The 17,678-nt window shown below is 43.1% G+C and overlaps 1 protein-coding gene across 2 annotated transcripts; it reads left to right on the top strand.

Moving 5' to 3' along the window:
* The first annotated feature begins 803 nt into the window (after window positions 1–803).
* On the top strand, window positions 804–5,462 carry LOC131246222 (E3 ubiquitin-protein ligase AIRP2-like). 2 transcript variants are annotated; one of them, XM_058246129.1, is made up of 5 exons: window positions 804–961; window positions 1,118–1,280; window positions 1,577–1,643; window positions 2,272–2,506; window positions 4,931–5,462. In XM_058246129.1, the coding sequence occupies exons 1-5, from the start codon at window positions 879–881 to the stop codon at window positions 5,139–5,141; spliced, it is 759 nt and encodes a 252-aa protein (XP_058102112.1). In that variant the 5' UTR covers window positions 804–878; the 3' UTR covers window positions 5,142–5,462. The 2 variants fall into 2 exon arrangements, with proteins under 2 accessions (XP_058102112.1, XP_058102113.1); XM_058246130.1 differs by having other exon boundaries at window positions 843–961; window positions 1,104–1,280.
* The last annotated feature ends 12,216 nt before the right edge of the window (window positions 5,463–17,678 follow it).

Genomic DNA, 17,678 nt, shown 5'->3' with positions numbered 1-17,678 from the left:
AACTAAAATATAAATGGGAAAAAATATGCTATATAATATCCACCTCATATTTTTATTTATTTATTTATTATCATAGGTCCTAAATTTAGCTTTCGAAACGGATGGACGGGATGAATTTATCACAAATATCCCGATGGGCCCCACCTAGCATCCTTGCGCAGGATATTACTGTGAAAGGCTTTCAGGACGCGGATTGCATCCTAACCCCGTATGTATCCGGCTGAGAACGGGCAGGAGCCTTGAGTGTCCACGTCACCGTGATGTATGAGTCTTATCCACAACGTCCATCCAGTGTTTTGGTATCATTTCAGGGAATAAACCCAAAAATGAGGCAGATCCCAGGATCAAGTGGACCACATCATAGGAAGCAGCCGTGGTAATAAATCTCACTGTTGAAACTTTCATAGCGCCCACCGTGGTGTCTATTTGCCATCGGACAAGTACCAGCTCCGTCTAAAAATTACGTGGCCCCCGAGAAGTTTTCCACGGTGAGAGTTTGATTACCGCTGTGTAGCCCACATCTGGCTTGGATCTGCCTCAGTTTTGGTATTATCCCTTAAGATGATACGAAAATATAGATGGACGGTGTGGATAAGACCCGTACAACATGGTGGCCGTTCAAAGCTGCTGCCCGTTCCCAGCCGGAGACGGGCGGGGGTAGGACGCTATCCACGTCCGTCCCTTCTCAGTAAATTTTTTATTGACGCTCCATCAGAGACTTGGACGGTTTGGATTGCATTTCAACCATGCCTCGTACCCGGTTGAAAGAGTCACCACCATTTATACAATGCTATTGAAAATCACAGACTGTTTCCCAAGCCATCTATTTGTCTCCTCCTTTTCGTACGAGAGAGAGAGAGAGAGAGGAGGAGAGAGATATGTTGCAGAACCAGCTGTCTAGATCATCCTACAGGGAATCCCTGAAAGTTCTTGAAGCTGACATACAACATGCCAATACCTTGTAAGCTCTATCTCAATCTTCTCTCCGTTAATTTACTTCCTGTATTTTCTCTTTTTCTTTTCTTTTTTGGTTTTTTAGTTCTTGACGGTTTCAATTGAATTGGGTTTTATTTGAGTTTGAATTTTTTGGGTAATTTGGGTAGTTGGGTTTTTGCAGGGCAGCTGCTATTCCAAGAGCTTTTGGTGGGGTATGTGTTCAGATGAGATTATCTTACAGCCCTTTCGCACCCATATTCCTCTTCCTAATCCAATGGATGGATTGTAGCTGTACATATGAACTTCCTAGTTATTTCGGCTTTCTCCACATACTTGTCTACAAGGTGGGTTGGTTTCGTTTTCTTTTTTTATATTGTTATTGAATTCCCCATGTGAATTTGAAGTAATTAAATGAGATAGCTTAGATTGGTTTTGATGATTTTAGTTCTTTTATAAATAATCAATTTGAAGTTCGAATAACCGGGCGTTTGATGGGAATCAGGATTAAGTTGAAGGGCTCTTTATATGGGTTTTGATAATTTTGATCAATTGAGTTGAAATTCAAATAACTTGTCTGTTGTACAAATGATAATCCTTTTTTTTTTTTTTTTTTTTCTTTTTTCTCTATTGAATTATACAGGTTTATGTTGACGGGAACACGACTATTTCTTCCTACGAGAGGAAAGCCAGCCTTAGAGAATTCTATTGTGTGTATTTCTTCTTTTATTTTCTTTCCTTTTTTGTAATTTCTGTATTTGATTATTTGTTTACCTGGTTTTGCAATTGTCCTCAGAGGAATGCTGGTATGAAGCTCGTGTCATAGAAGTTCTGTCCAGTTACTTGCTCGCCATACATGTGGCAAACATGTATGGTGATCAGACCCATAGATTTGTGACCGCCTCCTAGACCAGCTACAGGCCAAAAACTGTCCGGTGTTTGCGAGCTTCACCCATTGAACATAGACCATTGCTCTTTCTTTGTATTAACTGCCCCCTCCCTTTTGGGCCATTGTTTGGATAGATGAACAGTCCAACCCTTTATTTTAGGGATATCTCCCATCCATGTTGTGGCCTCCGAATCGACAGTCGCGTTCCTTTTATCCTTATCACCATCATCATCATCTACATCATCAAAGCCTTATCACAATTTATTAGGGTCAGCTACATGAATCCGTTACAGCATTCAACTATACTATGGACCGTATCCTCAGATAAACCAGAGTTCCTCAAGTCTTTTCGTGCTACCTCCACCCATGTCCTTTATTTCTTACATCCTTATGCTTATCTGGTTTTGCTAAATTCAAGATTTTTAATTTTTAATTTTTTAATTTTGTAGCTGTTATATATCCTACTCTTCAACAACTCGAAGGTGATTTATCGGAGCCAGAGCATGCTAAGCAGAAAAGTCGAAGTATGGATATGTTTAGCAGGAAGAGGATGGAAGAGAGGAGAAAGCTCTCTGACAAGGAATCAGAGAGAGAAGATGAGTGTGGGATTTGTATGGAAGCATGCACCAAGATTGTCTTGCCTAGCTGCAACCACGAAATGTGCATAAACTGTTATCGTGACTGGTAAACAAGTCTTTTCAATCTCTTCTTCTTCTTCTTCTTCTTTCCCCTTTTTCTTTTTAATTTGCAATATCAGTTTTCTCCGTGATTGAGAAGGGAAGAGGTCTCTTACCATTGTTCAAAGGGGAGTTATGTGATACTCTCGCTGCAGTTAGAAATGGTCCACGTCGCGTATATTAATCCAGATTAAACTGACTAAATTGTGGAACACACTATTGTTAAGTTAGAGTATGAAAATCAGGTTGGTTGAACAATTCTAACCACTGATTTATGAACGCTTGTTTTTTGAAATGAGACCATTGGATATTTTTAATTTCTAATCGTCCAATAAATGTCTAGCAAACTAATTTTTTAATAACCAAATAAGTGTAAGTTTTTGTTCATGATACAGCTAAACTGATGCCTATAATTTGGATGGTTTAGTTTGAACTATTTGTATGCCACATTAGCAATTTCTGAGTAATTTCTATTCACCCGTGTATTGTCATCACACTCTGCCAGAGTATCAAAGTATTTCTCTTGTTCGAAATTCCTTCTTTTTTTCCCTATCATATCAGTGCCCTGGGCGGTGTAGATAGCTGGTACAATATGATACTTATGATGCTTTGCTTCATAAGTTTATCTCCTTTTTTTTTTTTTTTTTGTTTTTGTTTTTGTTTTCTCCCTTTTTTGATTCAAAATCAAGAAAAAGAAAAAGAAAAAGAAAAAAGAGAGTAGGATATGAAAGAATGTGGATAAGAGGAATGCTTTTATGGCACAGGCATCATACTAGTTCTATGCAGTTCTCTCATTACTGTACATGTGTCAAAAATGTATACGTTGATCTGGTAGGCCACCATGTGGATCCGTTAGCCTCGACTTCTTCGCTTGGGCCCATCCACATGGTGGACCACAAAATCAACAGCCCCGATCTCCATATACTAGTGCAATGTGTAACTAGATTTTTTGATGGACAAGAAATGGAACTTCAATATGATGCGCACATCATATACTAGAATTCCTCTTAGGATGGAACTTTTCAAATTGCGTATATTGTAATTGTTGTCAACAAAACATCAAATCTAATAAATAATATGAATTAAAGGCCACAGACAGTTTTATTGGGTCCTAAGATGCTCTTTGGTTTCGAAAAGTGCTAAGGATGTGGCCAGGGTTGTCAATGGGCACATGGACTAGCTGGTACCAATGGACCCAACCTGATTGTAATGGGTCCAGGTCCCATTTATTGGACCTGTTAAGAAATCAGATCTTCTTTAGGACTTACCTTTTGGATCGTGTTAAAAATCGGGTCTAGTTGGGTTTGGGTTGGGTCCATGTGATGGATCCGGTTAAAAGTCGGGTTGGGTTTGGGTCAAGTCCAGTTGGTTTTAATGGTAAAATTACACACACACATTGTATTTAATATATTGATTATTCTAGCCAACTCATTGATTGTAATCAACCTATGTAATAGACTATTAGATGGTGCTTGATTGTAATCAACCTATGTTACAGTCTATTGCATGACTCTTGTGGGAGTTTTGTGCTCTCATTGCCGGTCCCAAGCCCGGATAAAGGAGGAGGATTGTATCAGGTTAGTAGCCAGTGTCAAACTTATGCCATAACTTCCATCGTGAATCTGAACAATATGACATTCCAAGCCCTTGATTGAGTGGAATGGTGGAACCGGATTCATTTAGCTGATTCGTAGGGTATAAGGCTTAGTTGATGATTATGATTCTATTTCGTAGGGGATAAGGCTTAGTTGATGATGATGATGATGATTCTAGCAAAAGAAATGAGGTTTCCTAAGCCACACAGATAAGTCCGTTTGCACACCATGCACATGTCAAAGTGGCACATATTTGTGTGATCTAATACTTCAGGTGGGCCAAACCACATAATGCTTTTATTTGTCATGAACCTGACTTCCAGATCCAACGAGCTGATGGGTGCCGGAGAGGTGCCCCAACTCAAATTGGACCACGGTCATGGTTTTCAAGAAGTAGAACCGGACCTGGCAAAGACAGAACCCGGTTAGCCCAGGTATGGGTAATATAGGACCCGATCCAAACCCAAACCGTTGACAACCCCATTTGTGTCTGATAGATTAGCTAGAGATGGAGTGATGAGTTGGTTACTCATTGTCAGCCTCTCATTGGATCGCTTGTAATGCATTTTTTTTTTTTTAACACACACCCACACCACATGGGCACTCAAACCCATGATCTCTATGTTGAAACGCAGCCTATCTACCACTGAACCATGGAACCGGACCCTCGTAATGCATTTTCACTTGTCCTAGTGGAATTATTCACATTTCTGGGGGATGCTATCGTTATCCGTTCACATTATGATGCGATTACACTGCTATTTGGAACACATTTTTTTATTTTTTTTCTTTCCTTTTCTTTTTTCTTTAAACATTTCTTCTGATTTGATTTACAGGAAAACAAGATCGCAATCCTGCCCCTTTTGCAGGGGTAGCCTAAAGAGAGTTGATTCTAGAGACCTCTGGGTTCTCACATGCAACAATGATGTGGTTGACACGATGACGGTGGCCAAGGAAAATCTGAGGCGCTTTTATCTCTACTTGGACAAGCTGCCGCTCATAATTCCAGACACCCTTTTCCTAGTTTATTCTGATTACATAATCTGATCAATGGAGATGAGATGAATGGTGTACAGACCGAGCCAAAGCGGACCATCCCTTGTATATAGAGTCTGGCGAGGAGAAGTCTCATGAGTTGGTGCATCGAACCGATTCCATCTTTTGCTGTGCAGCAGCGTAGGATTCCCATGTAATTGCCTCTAATAACTGTATATCGAAATTCTCTTTACAAAATATTTGTTAGCTTTGTCTAGTTTACTAGTAGAAATGCCAAGAGAATGGCAAAATAATTGGATGAACTCGAGAAGATTGAAATGAAGCTCAACACACTCATTTACTTAAATGGCTGCCACTAGACATGCTGTGTTAGTTTTTAGTCTATTTAATGACAGTAATCAAATAGAAACAAGTGAATTAACCATAGTTTTCAAAACTCAGTGAATCAACTCAAACTCGGATGAGTTAACTTGGAAAGACTCGTCGAGTCGACTTGGGGACTTGGCCGACTTCACTGGATTTCTCGGTGACTTGAGCTGTGTGAACTGTTAAAAATTGCTGGAGTTTCTAGGACTTGGCCTATATGATGCCAATGCCAGACAAATTTTGTTCTGAAGTTTTTAATTTTATTAATTACAGATTAATTTGGGTCAATTAAAGACTTGTTTGAATCTTTGAGTTGAGTCGACTAGACATTGAGTTGAGTTTTTGAGCTTTAGAACTATGGTCTTAACCAGAATGAAATTATTTGAGGGTGTTTGGTTGCACCAAATTTCATGAAATTTTGCACTAAATTAGACCAATTTGTCATGAAATTTCATGATATTTGGTAACCAAATGCACCCTTAACAAAGGTTGGTGACAATTTCGCTCATGTTTAACAGGTAAAATGTAATAGTATGCACTCTTAAGAGTCTTTTTCAAGCATTTCCCAGGCAGTCTCCTTCCCATTTTAAAACAGGATAGCCCGAAAAAAATTAAAATAAAATACCGATAGTCATTTTGGCCCATTTCCTCATGCAACCTTAGGGCCTGTTTGGCCGGCTGGATTAGATGGGCTTAGGTGGGATGGAATTGCATCTAGTCCTGTGCCAATTCCACTCCATGTTTGGGAAGAGGGGAAAAGCTTGGAAGTAGGTTGGATGGAATCGTATTGGGTCCGTGCCAATTCCACTCAATGTTAGCAAGTTGTGTAGGTCCCACCATGATGTGTGGGCTATATCCACACCATCCACCAATTTTTCGAGATCATTTTAGAGCATGGGCCAAAAAATCAGGTAGATCTAAAGCTCAAGTGGACCCCACCATAGAAAGCAACAGGGATTGAATACTTACCATTGAAAACTTCTTTGGGGCCACATAAGTTTTGGATCTGTCTCATTTTTAGGCCCATGCCATGAAATGAGGTTACAAAACATATGAACGGTTTAGATATAACACGCGTGTGTTATTCTCAATAGTTTCAAATGATGGTGGGTATATCCTTTCAGTTTACCACTGTATTACAAACAGAGCAGGAATTAAGGTAACAGGGAACAATCCCTGCCATGGGTAATAATTATGTTTTTTAATCCCATCCCACGGAATCCTTTCCAATGCAAGTGGCCAAACAGGGTCCATGTTGCAATCATATTATTTTCAGCTTCCAAGTTTGACTCGAAATTAATGTGACTTGAATTTCAGGGCTAAATCGTCATTACGAATACTTTGGTTAATAGACTTTGATCATTTCATCAACCTAGCTACTGCAATTCAATTCAATAGTACATCCAAACACGGCATGGAATATGAAGTGGGTACGCCATTATTTTATTTCTACGTGAAAATTGCTGGTTCACCCTTTTATTTTATTTTATTTTGAACATTGTGGAATATTTTATTACTGGTTCACCTTTTTATTTTATTTTATTTTGAACATCGTGGAATATTTTATTAAGAAAGCACGGCCGCAAAAAGAATATATAAAGATACACTACAAAAGAAGCAAAAGAAAACAATTACACCCTAGCCCAACTATCGGGAAGATGATGAATAGTCTTTGATGCCTTTGCCCATTCAATTACAAGACCAAAAAAACAATTGCTAACCCACCTTACACATAGTGGGAAAAAGAACCTCATGGTCTCTTTTTATGAGTAGCTCAAGCTAAACAATTGCATGCCAGGTTAGGGCGTTGTGAAATTGTGTGAGGTGGTGGGTCTCATAGGTTATATGTGCGGAAGCTTGGTGGGACTAAGGAATGAATGATTAAGTCTTAATGGGGGGAGGGGAATATGACCAATTACAATTTTATCAATTAAAACTCAATTGCTTACTTAAACTAATATCATAATTTAAATTAAGGCAATTAACACAAAAGCTTTTAAGCCAAAGTGAGTCCAATCACATATACTATAATAAATATGCTAATGAAGCATCTAGTCTATAATCAACAATGTGCTTGTTTGTGCTTTACAAGTTTGTATCTAACATACAATATAATTTAAGTAATCACACTCATAAGTATGAATTAAACATGTATGCAATTCATAATCCCAAACACATGTATAGTGGTGACCTAGGTCTTATATAAGAACCTAACATACACTCCCACCAAAGGCTCCCTCGAAGACTTAGTTGGTTTTCTATCAGCTGACCAATAACCTCGATTCTAGTCCAATGACATACGTTTACTCTCGCCGGAAGCTTCCATGGAGACTAACATATACGCACCCGTGTCCGGTGAATTCAACCCTACACAAGATCCTAGGTCATACACAAGAACCTATCGATTTCAGGTAACAAATTCTTACCATCAATCTCACATAAGGAAAGAGAGTATATAGACTCACACTTGACTACTTACTTGTCGGATTGATACCCTTTGTAGCTCTATTCTTGAATTGCTTCTTCAAAGCTTTCCATACTTGAATCTGCTCCTCAATTGCTCCCTCAAACATTGATACCGATGTTTTAGCTCCTAAAGTCCTTTTCTTTGCATATGATGTGCCAATGATATGATCAAGGCAAGGGAGGTTGAGTGAATCTCCTATAATACATGTGAATATTGTAATTCCTAGGGGATTCACCAAGATAGATCTTCTAAAGAGTTTAGACAAGAATTTGAATATAGACATAGTATTTAATCTTTAGAAAGGTGAGAATTTATCCACATTTTTAAATAAGCTTATGAAATGCTTATTAGAGTGAAGAATAACAAGAATATTGTCATGAAACTCTTTGGATAGAGGTTTATGATGTGAGATATGAGTGGAAAAACACATGACCTTCTATTTTACCAAAAGCTCCTCTCAATGCCCAAGGTCTATATGCCTTTTATAAAGGAACCAAGTTCAAATAGTAAAAAAATGGGCAGAAAACGGCCGGTTCGATCGAATGATTTAAGCCTTTCATCGATTGAATTTCCCTTCGATTGATCGAGCGATGCATCGATTGATCATTATAATTCCAGTTTATATTAAAAGCTCGCGGGATAATTTGGGGCACTTTCGATCGATTGATCGACTGAAATGATTTCCAGATAGAAACTTTCTAGACAATTTTGGCTTTGATCGATCGATTGGGGAGGTCCATTGATTGAATGATTACGCTATCGATCAATTGGAGGTTTGATCAACAACCTTACGAGTTTATTGTTATTAGGTAGTTTGATTTACAACAGAATCTATCTAAGCATGTTCAAATGGGGCTCCTAAGGCTAATGATGATCAAACAAGATTTACTTGTTAAGGTTAAGATCATCTAGAGGTTTAAGTTGTTTTGGATTTAACGGTTAGGGTCACTAAGGTATCTTATATACATGTTCTTTGCTTTTTTATTCTCCATGTTCACTTGCGTTTTCGATCCTCGGCTTTTAAGGACTCAACCGATACCCTAACACACATACTCATAGGATTGACAAACAAAATGTATAAATAAGCGGTGAGTTTTAACTTTCTCCCTCCCATTTGCTTTTAATTACAATGGCGGTGGAAGGTTCCCTGAGCCCCCCAGAGGGAGCTTCTGGTGATGAGGGTGAAGTGAGGCTCTTTTGGAATTTCTCAGAATCACCATCGTTGCTATCGGAGATGGCTGTAGATGCCAATGTAGCTTTCCAGCATTCCGAAAGGGTGGTTGGAACGTCAGCGGAGCGCCCTGCTTCGGCAGGCCCATCTCGCGGAGGAGGGTCGCTGGTGACTGCCCCTGGTAGGCCTAACCCTCCCGAGGAGGAGATAGAAGAGGAGGATGAGTCGGTCGAAGGAGCTGGTGGGTCGGTCTCTGTCTGGAGATCGACTAGGGCCACTGAGTCAGTGGCCGAGGGAGGGGAGGCCGGAGAGGAGCAAAAGGGTCCGGTTCCATCAGTTTTAACTGAGGCAGATCTGGATAGGATTAGGGCCAGGTACCATGTCCTAGACTCGGTCATCCTTCGCCTTCCCCTACCGGGTGACTTACCCGACCGTCCTCCTGTTGGGATGGTCGCGATCTTTCAAGTCGCTTTACAATGCGACTTGCATCTGCCCTTTCAAGGCATTGCTCTGGATTTGCTTTTCTGACTCCAGATAGCGCCTGGACAGATAGTTTCGAATGGGTGGAGGAACTTGTTCGGATGCTCGGTGTTGTGGGCTGAGACAGAGCAGCCCCCACTGACTATAGACGAGTTTCTCCATCTGTTTCAAGTACAGCCGAATACACAGCAGCCTGGTTGGTACTTTTTGTGTGCTTGGCGGAACAAGGACGGACCTTTGATAACCGAGCCTCCTACTTCCAACAAGCATTGGAGAGATAGATGGTTCTGAGCATGTAGCCACTGGGAGACTGCCGAGTCAGGGCTTATTAAATCTCATGTTCCTCGGGCGTTCTCCCAAGCAGGTGACTCAGCGAATACTTTTTTACTTTATCTTCTCGCACTATTACGTCTTTGAGTCTGACCGAATGTGTTTCGCAGATATCCCCGAGCGAAGGCCGAAACTCGGGGTCGACGCTTTAGCTCGGATTAAGGATTTGAAGGCGTTGAGTCAGTAGCAACGGTCCTAGAAGAGACTTCTCCACCTGGAGCGGCTATTTGACTCGAGTTTGGATTCGGCCTTAGCAGGTACTTCTTAGTTGTCTTGTTGCATTACCTTTGAATTTTGTTTAACTCGTCTTGCTTTTGATGCAGAGATGGCTGAGGCTCGACCCTTCCTCCGTCCGCCTTCCAAGATGAAGGCCCCTCCAAGGTCAGAAACTCGTCCTCCAAAAAAGTCGAAAACAGTCTTGAAGGCTAAGGGACAAGCCGCCCCGGCCATCCCGACCGTGATAATCTTCGACCTAAACGGAGGGGTGGAAGTGGCGGACGTGGTGGCTCTTGAGCCTCAGGTGGCTCCTGAGTTAGGACCTGTTGCCGAGTAAGTTTCGGAGCAGACGGGGGAGCAGAGGAGAGGAGAGCCCTTAGGAGAGGAGACGACTCAACAGGGGACATTGGTCTTCCAATGGGCTGTGTCGGACATGGTGCCTTGGGCAATTTTCCATGAGAGCGAAAAAGAGTTCGCTGCCCTCTTCGAAGCTCCCCAAAGGCGGACTCTCTCTCATGCGGCAAAGATACTCCTCGAGGTGAGATTTGAACTTCGTGCTTGTCTTGTCGATTTCTTCGAGCTTGATTTGACTTTACGTTTTCCTTTTGCAGTTCGCCCCTTGCATGCTTAGGGCTAGCTCGGAGCTGGCCAATGCTCAAAAGCTAGCAGCGGGGGCGAAGCACAACTCGAAGCTGCCGTGACTCGGCTCAACATAATGGTCGGCAACTTAGGGCTTGCTAGGAAGGCCACCGAGGATGCCAAGGCCAAGTGTGCTCATGTGGCTTCGCTATTGAAAGAGGCCTAAGAGGAGAGTCGGTGAATTCGTCAGGCTCATGCCTCCTCCGAGGATAAGTTGGCTCGGCTCAAGGCCGAGACCAGGACTGCCCTTGTGCATGCCAAGGTCCAGGCTGTAGAGGCCTTTCTTGAATCCCGGGAGTACTTGGATGAGCGGGATCGTTTGTATCTGGACGGTTACGTCAAGTGCATCGAACTGATGAAGCAATCCTTCCCCGATCTGGATCTTTCGGGATTTGATGAAGGTGCCTCTGGGTCTGAAGGTCCGGAGGCCGAGGCAGCTGGGTCTGCTGATGCTGCGGCTGATCTCGAGGTCGCTTCTGAGGCAGCGCCCGAAGTTGCTCCGAGTGGCGGCAACAGTTGAGCCTGATCTAACTCCTGAAGCTCTTGATGAACCTTAGAGCTGATTTGAAGATGTCAAGCACTTTAAGTACACCAAGCTTTAGGCACTTCAAGCACACTAGGTGGGCTCGAGGGCATCTGTAACCGAGAGGGGACATAGTGTATCGCGACCGACTCTTTTTGCCTTTCTTTGTTATTCCATCAATGTAATTTTAAAGTAGAAACTAATGTAATCCGATGTAAAACGCATACTGATGAATGAATATACTCGATTTTCTTATTTATTTGACTAAGTTTACATATTTTTCATTCTTTACATGATTGGATCTCTCCAATTGCTCAACGGCCTACCTAAGGATAATAAATTTTTAGATGCTCGGTATTCTAAGGATGAGGAAGTAATTGCCCGGTTAGATCTTCCAACAGATATGTTCCGGGTCGGATGGTGCTCGAGACTATATAGGGTCCTTTCCAATTGGGTCCCAGTATGCCCGCACCAACCTCTTTAGTGTTTAGGAACATTTTTCGGAGGACCATGTCTCCCACTCGGAAGTGTCTAACTTTGACTCGAGTATTATAGAACCAAGCTACTTGTCATTGCCGAGCCATAATACGCAGCCGAGCTCTTTTCCTTTGTTCTTCCAAGAGGTCGAGTCCGAGAGCCAGGAGTTCTTCATTGTCCAGCTCATTAAACGAGCTGATCCGAGCTGAGGGTAATCCGATCTCGACTAGAGTGACGGCTTCCGATCCATATGTAAGGGAGAAGGGAGTTTCTCCCATGGCGGTTCGAGCGGTGGTTCGATATGCCCATAGTATTTTAGGAAGCTCTTCAGCCCATGCTCCTTTAGCTCGGTCAAGTTTGGTTCGGAGGTGTTGTTTAATGATCTTCTTAACTGCCTCAACCTGTCCATTCGTCTCAAGATGATGGGGGGACGAGTAAACATTTTGATTCCGAGATTATAACACATCTCCTGATACTGCTTGTTGTCAAATTGCTTCCCGTTGTCGGAAATGATTGTGCGATGTATCTCGAATCGGCAGATGATATTTTTCCAGACAAAGTCCGTAATCTTTTGTTCAGTTATCTTGGCCAATGGCTCGGCTTCAGCCCACTTTGTAAAGTAATCCATTGCAACAATGATAAATTTGGTTTGACCTTTTCCCAAAGGGAGTGGTCCGATGATGTCGATTTCCCACTGTGCAAAGGGCCAAGGACCGACCATTAGAGTCAGCTCCTCAAGTGGCTGTCTCAGAATGGCCGCAAATCGTTGGCATTTATCGCAGCTTTGGACAAGCTTGCGAGCATCGTGCTGAATAGTCGCCCAGTAATACCCTTGTCGTAAGACCTTGTGTGCAAGCGATCGTCCTCCTGAGTGATTCCCGCAAATCCCTTGGTGGATCTTTCGCAGTACATAATCGGCTTCGCCATGATTTAGGCAGCGTAGCAAAGGATTGAAAAATTCTTTCTTAAATAACACCCCGTTAAGTATGGTGTAACGAGAGGCTCTGATCTTCAACCGTCAAGCCTCGGCACGATCCTCAGGCAACTTTCCACTATCGAGATATTAGACGATTAGGTCGAGCCAAGTGGGTTCCATGTCAATCGAATGTACGGTCGAGCTAAGCGGATCGTCGATACTTGGCTTAGAGACGTACTCGATGGGAACGGACCTGGGTATATTGTCTTCGTTGGTAGAAACAAGTTTCACTAATAGGTCGGCCTTAACGTTTTTTGTTCGAGGAATCTGAGTGACAATACATAGCTGAAAACCATCGATCAAATCTTTGGCTTTCTTCATGTATGCTTTCAGTTGCTCTTTACATGTTTGATACATGCTGGTGACCTGATTAACGATTAACTATGAATTGCTGAATATGTTGAGATGAGTAACACCTAGACTGGCCACTAGTCGGAGGCCGAGCAACAAGGCTTCATATTCTGCTGTATTGTTCAAGGCTTGAAATCCAAGTCTTAAGGCATATTGCATATAGGTTTAGTCGAGAGTTTCCAAGACGACTCCTGCCCTGCTTGCCTTAGAGTTGGATCAGCCATAAACATAAAGCTTCCAGGGGGATTGGTCGGGTGATGACTTGGGAGGAGCAGTTGTCAACTGATCTGCAGGCTCGGTAGGAGAATCGGCTTGCGGTGTTACTTTAGCTATGAAGTCGGCCATAGCCTGGCCTTTAATTGCTACCCTCGGCTTGTATTGAATGTCTAACTCACTGAGCTCGATTGCCTACTTCGTTAGTTAACCGTATGCTTCCGATTTTTGAAGGATCTGACGTAGCGGGAGATTGGTCATGACGACGATAGTGTGAGCTTGAAAGTATGGCCGAAGTCATCGTGAGGAGACAACTAAGACTAGGGCCACCTTCTTCAGGGGCAGATACCTGCTTTCGGCCGGTAATAGTGCTTTGCTGATGTAATAAACCGACAATTCCTTTCCTTCATGTTCGCATATCAAAGCCGAGCTTACGATTGCGTCAGAAACTGCCAGGTACAACAACAAAGCTTCCTTAGGCTCGAGTTTCGATAAAATAGGTGGAGATCCGAGGTATAACTTCAACTGCTAGAACGTTACTTCACACTCGTCCGACCACTTTACTGTTTGCCGTCCCTTTAATTGTTTGAAGAACGGGAGGCACTTATCGGTAGCTCGGGAGAGGAAGCAGTTGAGTGTGGCTACTCGTCCAGTCAGCCTTTGTATATCCTTGATCATTTTTGGGGATTCCATGTCTAGCAATGCTTTAATTTTTTTTGAATTCACTTCAATCCTTCGCTGGCTGACCAAGAATCTGAGAAACTTACCTGAGCTTACCCTAAAGGCACACTTGCTCGGGTTCAGCCTCATCTGGTATTTGCGAAGGATGAGAAACATCTCCTCTAGGTTGGTAATATGATTGGTCGCATGTATACTTTTGACGAGCATGTCATCAATGTATACTTCCATGGTTCAGCTGATCTGCCGAGTGAATATTTTATTTACCAATCGTTGGTAGGTCGTTCCTACATTCTTTAGACCAAATGGCATCACACGATAACAGTAAAGTCCTTTGTCAGTGACAAAGGTAGTCTTAGATTTATCTGATTGATGCATTACAATTTGGTTGTATCAAGAATAAGCATCCATAAAACTAAGAAGTTCATGTCCTGTCATGCTATCCACCAGCTGATTGATCCTCGGAAGAGGGAAGTTATCCTTTAGGCAGGATTTGTTTAAGTCAGTATAGTCAATACAAACTCGCCACTTCTCGTTGGCTTTCTTAACGAGTATGACATTAGCTACCCATTCCAGATAGTATATCTCCTTTATGAATTTAGCCTTGAGGAGCTTGCTGACTCTTCTTCAATGATGGCATACCTTTCGGGGCCGAGCGGTCGTCGTTTCTGTCAGATCGGTCGATAGGTCGGATCGATGTTAAGGCGATGGGTCATCACCGAAGGATCGATCTCGGGCATATCTTCATAGTTCTATGCAAATACATCAGCGTATTGTCGGAGTAGGGATATCAGCTTATCTTTCAGAGGCGATTGTAGAGGCGAGTCAATTCGAACTGTCTTAGACTCGTCTGTGTCGACCAGAGGTATTGAAATAAGGTCTTCTACTGGTTGTCCTCCCTCGTGAGTTTTGGCCCGAGGGTCCAACGATTCAATCGTGGCTACCTCGGCTGGAGCCTTTACGGCTATCGCATAGCAACGCCTTGAGTCCTGTTGGTCACCTTTGACGACTCCTACTCCCGACTCGGTCAGGAATTTCATGGAGAGATGGTACGTCGATACCACAGATTGGAGAAGGCATAGAGAGGGTCGGTTGAGTATAGCATTGTAGACCAATGGTTGGTCGACTATCAGAAAGTCGACCATTACTGTCGCCTGGTGTGGAGAGTTGCCAGCAGTGAGTGGCAATGAGATGACTCCTTCAGGGAGTGTTCGTCCACTAGAGAATCCGATCAATGGGGTGTGAACTGGCCGTAACGCTGATCGTTCAATACCCATTTTGTCAAACGCTTGAGTGAATAGTATGTCTGCGGACAACCCTGTGTTAAAGAGAATACGGAATACCTTACGGTTCGCTATAGTGAGGGTGATGACTAATGCGTCATCATGTAGATGATGGATGCCCTATGTGTCTTCATTAGTGAACGATATGCAGTATTTCTCCCTTTTCTTTTCTTTCGAAGGCCGAGCTAAGATCAGAATTTCGGACTCGGGCCGACTGATGCTCCTGGCATGATTTTGTCGAGCATTATTTGAGTCGCCTCTGCCTCGGGGACCACCGACGATGGTTCGGATTTCCTCCGTGGGTCGGTTGTCACTCGAACTTTCTTCCGTTGTCCCGGTTCTTTCGACGTGCTCTCTGAGATGGCCTTCTCGGATGAGTCGCTCGATTTCTTCCTTCAAGTGATAGCAGTCACTCGTATTATGCCCATGATCACGATGGTAATTGCATTACTTATTCTTGCTCCGTCGGTTCGGATTGCTTCGGAGCTTATCTGGCTAGTTGACGAATCCTTTACCCTTAATTTTCATCAAAACCTGCTCTTGCGGTTTATTGAGTGGGATATATGTCAAAAATTTGAGGTAAGGACACTTACCCTACCTACGCTCATCAAGTGCCCGATCATCTTTACGCTTCTTTCCACTAGCCGAATCAACTTCTTTCTTTGCTGACTCTTTAGCCGGGACTTTTACGTTATGGGCAGCTTCACGTATGATTCGGGTTTCTTCGGCATCCGCGTACTTATTTGACCGGGCCATGAATTCAGCCAGAATAATAGGCAAGTTTTTATCCAAGGATGCAAAAATGGTTTGTCTCTGATGCCTTGCATGATCGAGTTAAGTGCTGTTTCGTCTGAATATTTCTGAATTTGGAGTGACTTGAAGTTGAAGCGTTTGATATAATCTTTTAGTAGCTCTCCCTCTTTTTGAACTATGTTGTTCAGGTGCGCAGGTGGCTTCAACTTTTTCTTCCCACCAATGAAATTGGTGAGGAAGGCATCGCTGAGCTCCGCGAACGAGCTAATGGACTTTGGTTTTAACTGTTTGAACTAAAGTCGAGCCATGTTGGCTAGAATGAGGGAGAAAGCTCAGCACATTATAGCGTCTGAGGCGTCGTGAAGCTCCATATACGTCCGAAAGGATTCGATATGCTCGGTTGGATCAGTTTTACTGGTGAAGGGTGTAATATGCGGAAGACAACCGTTCTGGTAGCCGAGCTTACATTATCTCTTCAATGAACGGGGATGCTTTTGCCTCAGGCCTTGTCTGATGTATATCACGGCCTTGCTTCATGTCCACGATCTCTTCCCGCACTTCCCTTCTGAATCTTGGGGGTCAGATTTCCAGGGTTCGTCACTATCTGCCGTCCCCTCAACCAGGGGCCTGCTGTTACGCCTTCTCCGATCTATTTCATGTCGAAGATCGGTGGCAGGTAACGGGGCAGTCACGGAATGAGCGGGTGTGGGCTTAGCCGGACCCTAATGCTGACTTGGTTGAGGGATAGATTGCGGAGTGATATGCTACGGGTCAGCGAATTGGTGTGGGGTGTTCGTTGCCCGGTCATCGTCGCACTGAGGCAGCTGAACTTGCTAATGATGAATCTGTTCCAGCATTTGCTTCATGAAGTTTATATCGGTTCTGAGTTCCTGAACCTCCCTATCCAACCGGCCATTCCCTCGGTTCCGCTGAGTATGTCTAGTCGAAACAGAGGTTGCCAGATGGGCCGCAGAACCTTGCCGGTGGTCCAGTGACCACGACCTCATTCGACTCGTTTTTAGCAATAGATATTAGAAAATGACTTTTTATGTCAGTTCCCACAGATGGTGCCAATCTGTTGGTGTAAAAAACTAGTGTGCCCTCCCCCGTCCTATCACCTGCACAAAAAAGGAGACAAAGGAGACCCTGGCTAGAGCCAGGGACCCTCCGATGCTAAAATCAGTGATAGGATTGTGTAAGAAGGTTTTTAGGAGAGTTTTCTATGTACCTTTCACCTTGGAGATCTCCTATATTTATATGAATGGGAGGGTCCCATTGTGCAAGGATTGTTCTCCTGGTATCTCGGAGATTTGATTTTGATATGTTTTTGGACTCCACCCGATCCTGAGATCTTCGGGATCGGGAATCGTTTTACTGGATTTTCGGGACAACGTTTTCATTTACACCGTCTTTTCCTTGTTTGGCTTGGCCCTGACCGACTCTAGTGATGAGTGGATCTTGGGTAGATACAAGGATAATTGTTTGCCTTCTGTGGGATGAAATGGAACCGATCCGTAATCAATATCCTCTCTTAATCTGATAGCCGACTCTGTAACCGACCTAAATATGGGTCGGTTTTATGGTCGGTCGAGTGGCTTCTCAGCTTAGGGTCTTAATCAACCTCTTTGAATGTTGCTGCCTCATTTACCGAGTCAACTTTATACA

This window comes from Magnolia sinica, chromosome 5 (genome assembly GCF_029962835.1).
Source record: "Magnolia sinica isolate HGM2019 chromosome 5, MsV1, whole genome shotgun sequence".
NCBI classification, from domain to species: domain Eukaryota; kingdom Viridiplantae; phylum Streptophyta; class Magnoliopsida; order Magnoliales; family Magnoliaceae; genus Magnolia; species Magnolia sinica.
The sequence above is the reverse complement of the archived record's forward strand: the minus strand, read 5'-3'. Positions and strand labels throughout refer to the sequence as shown.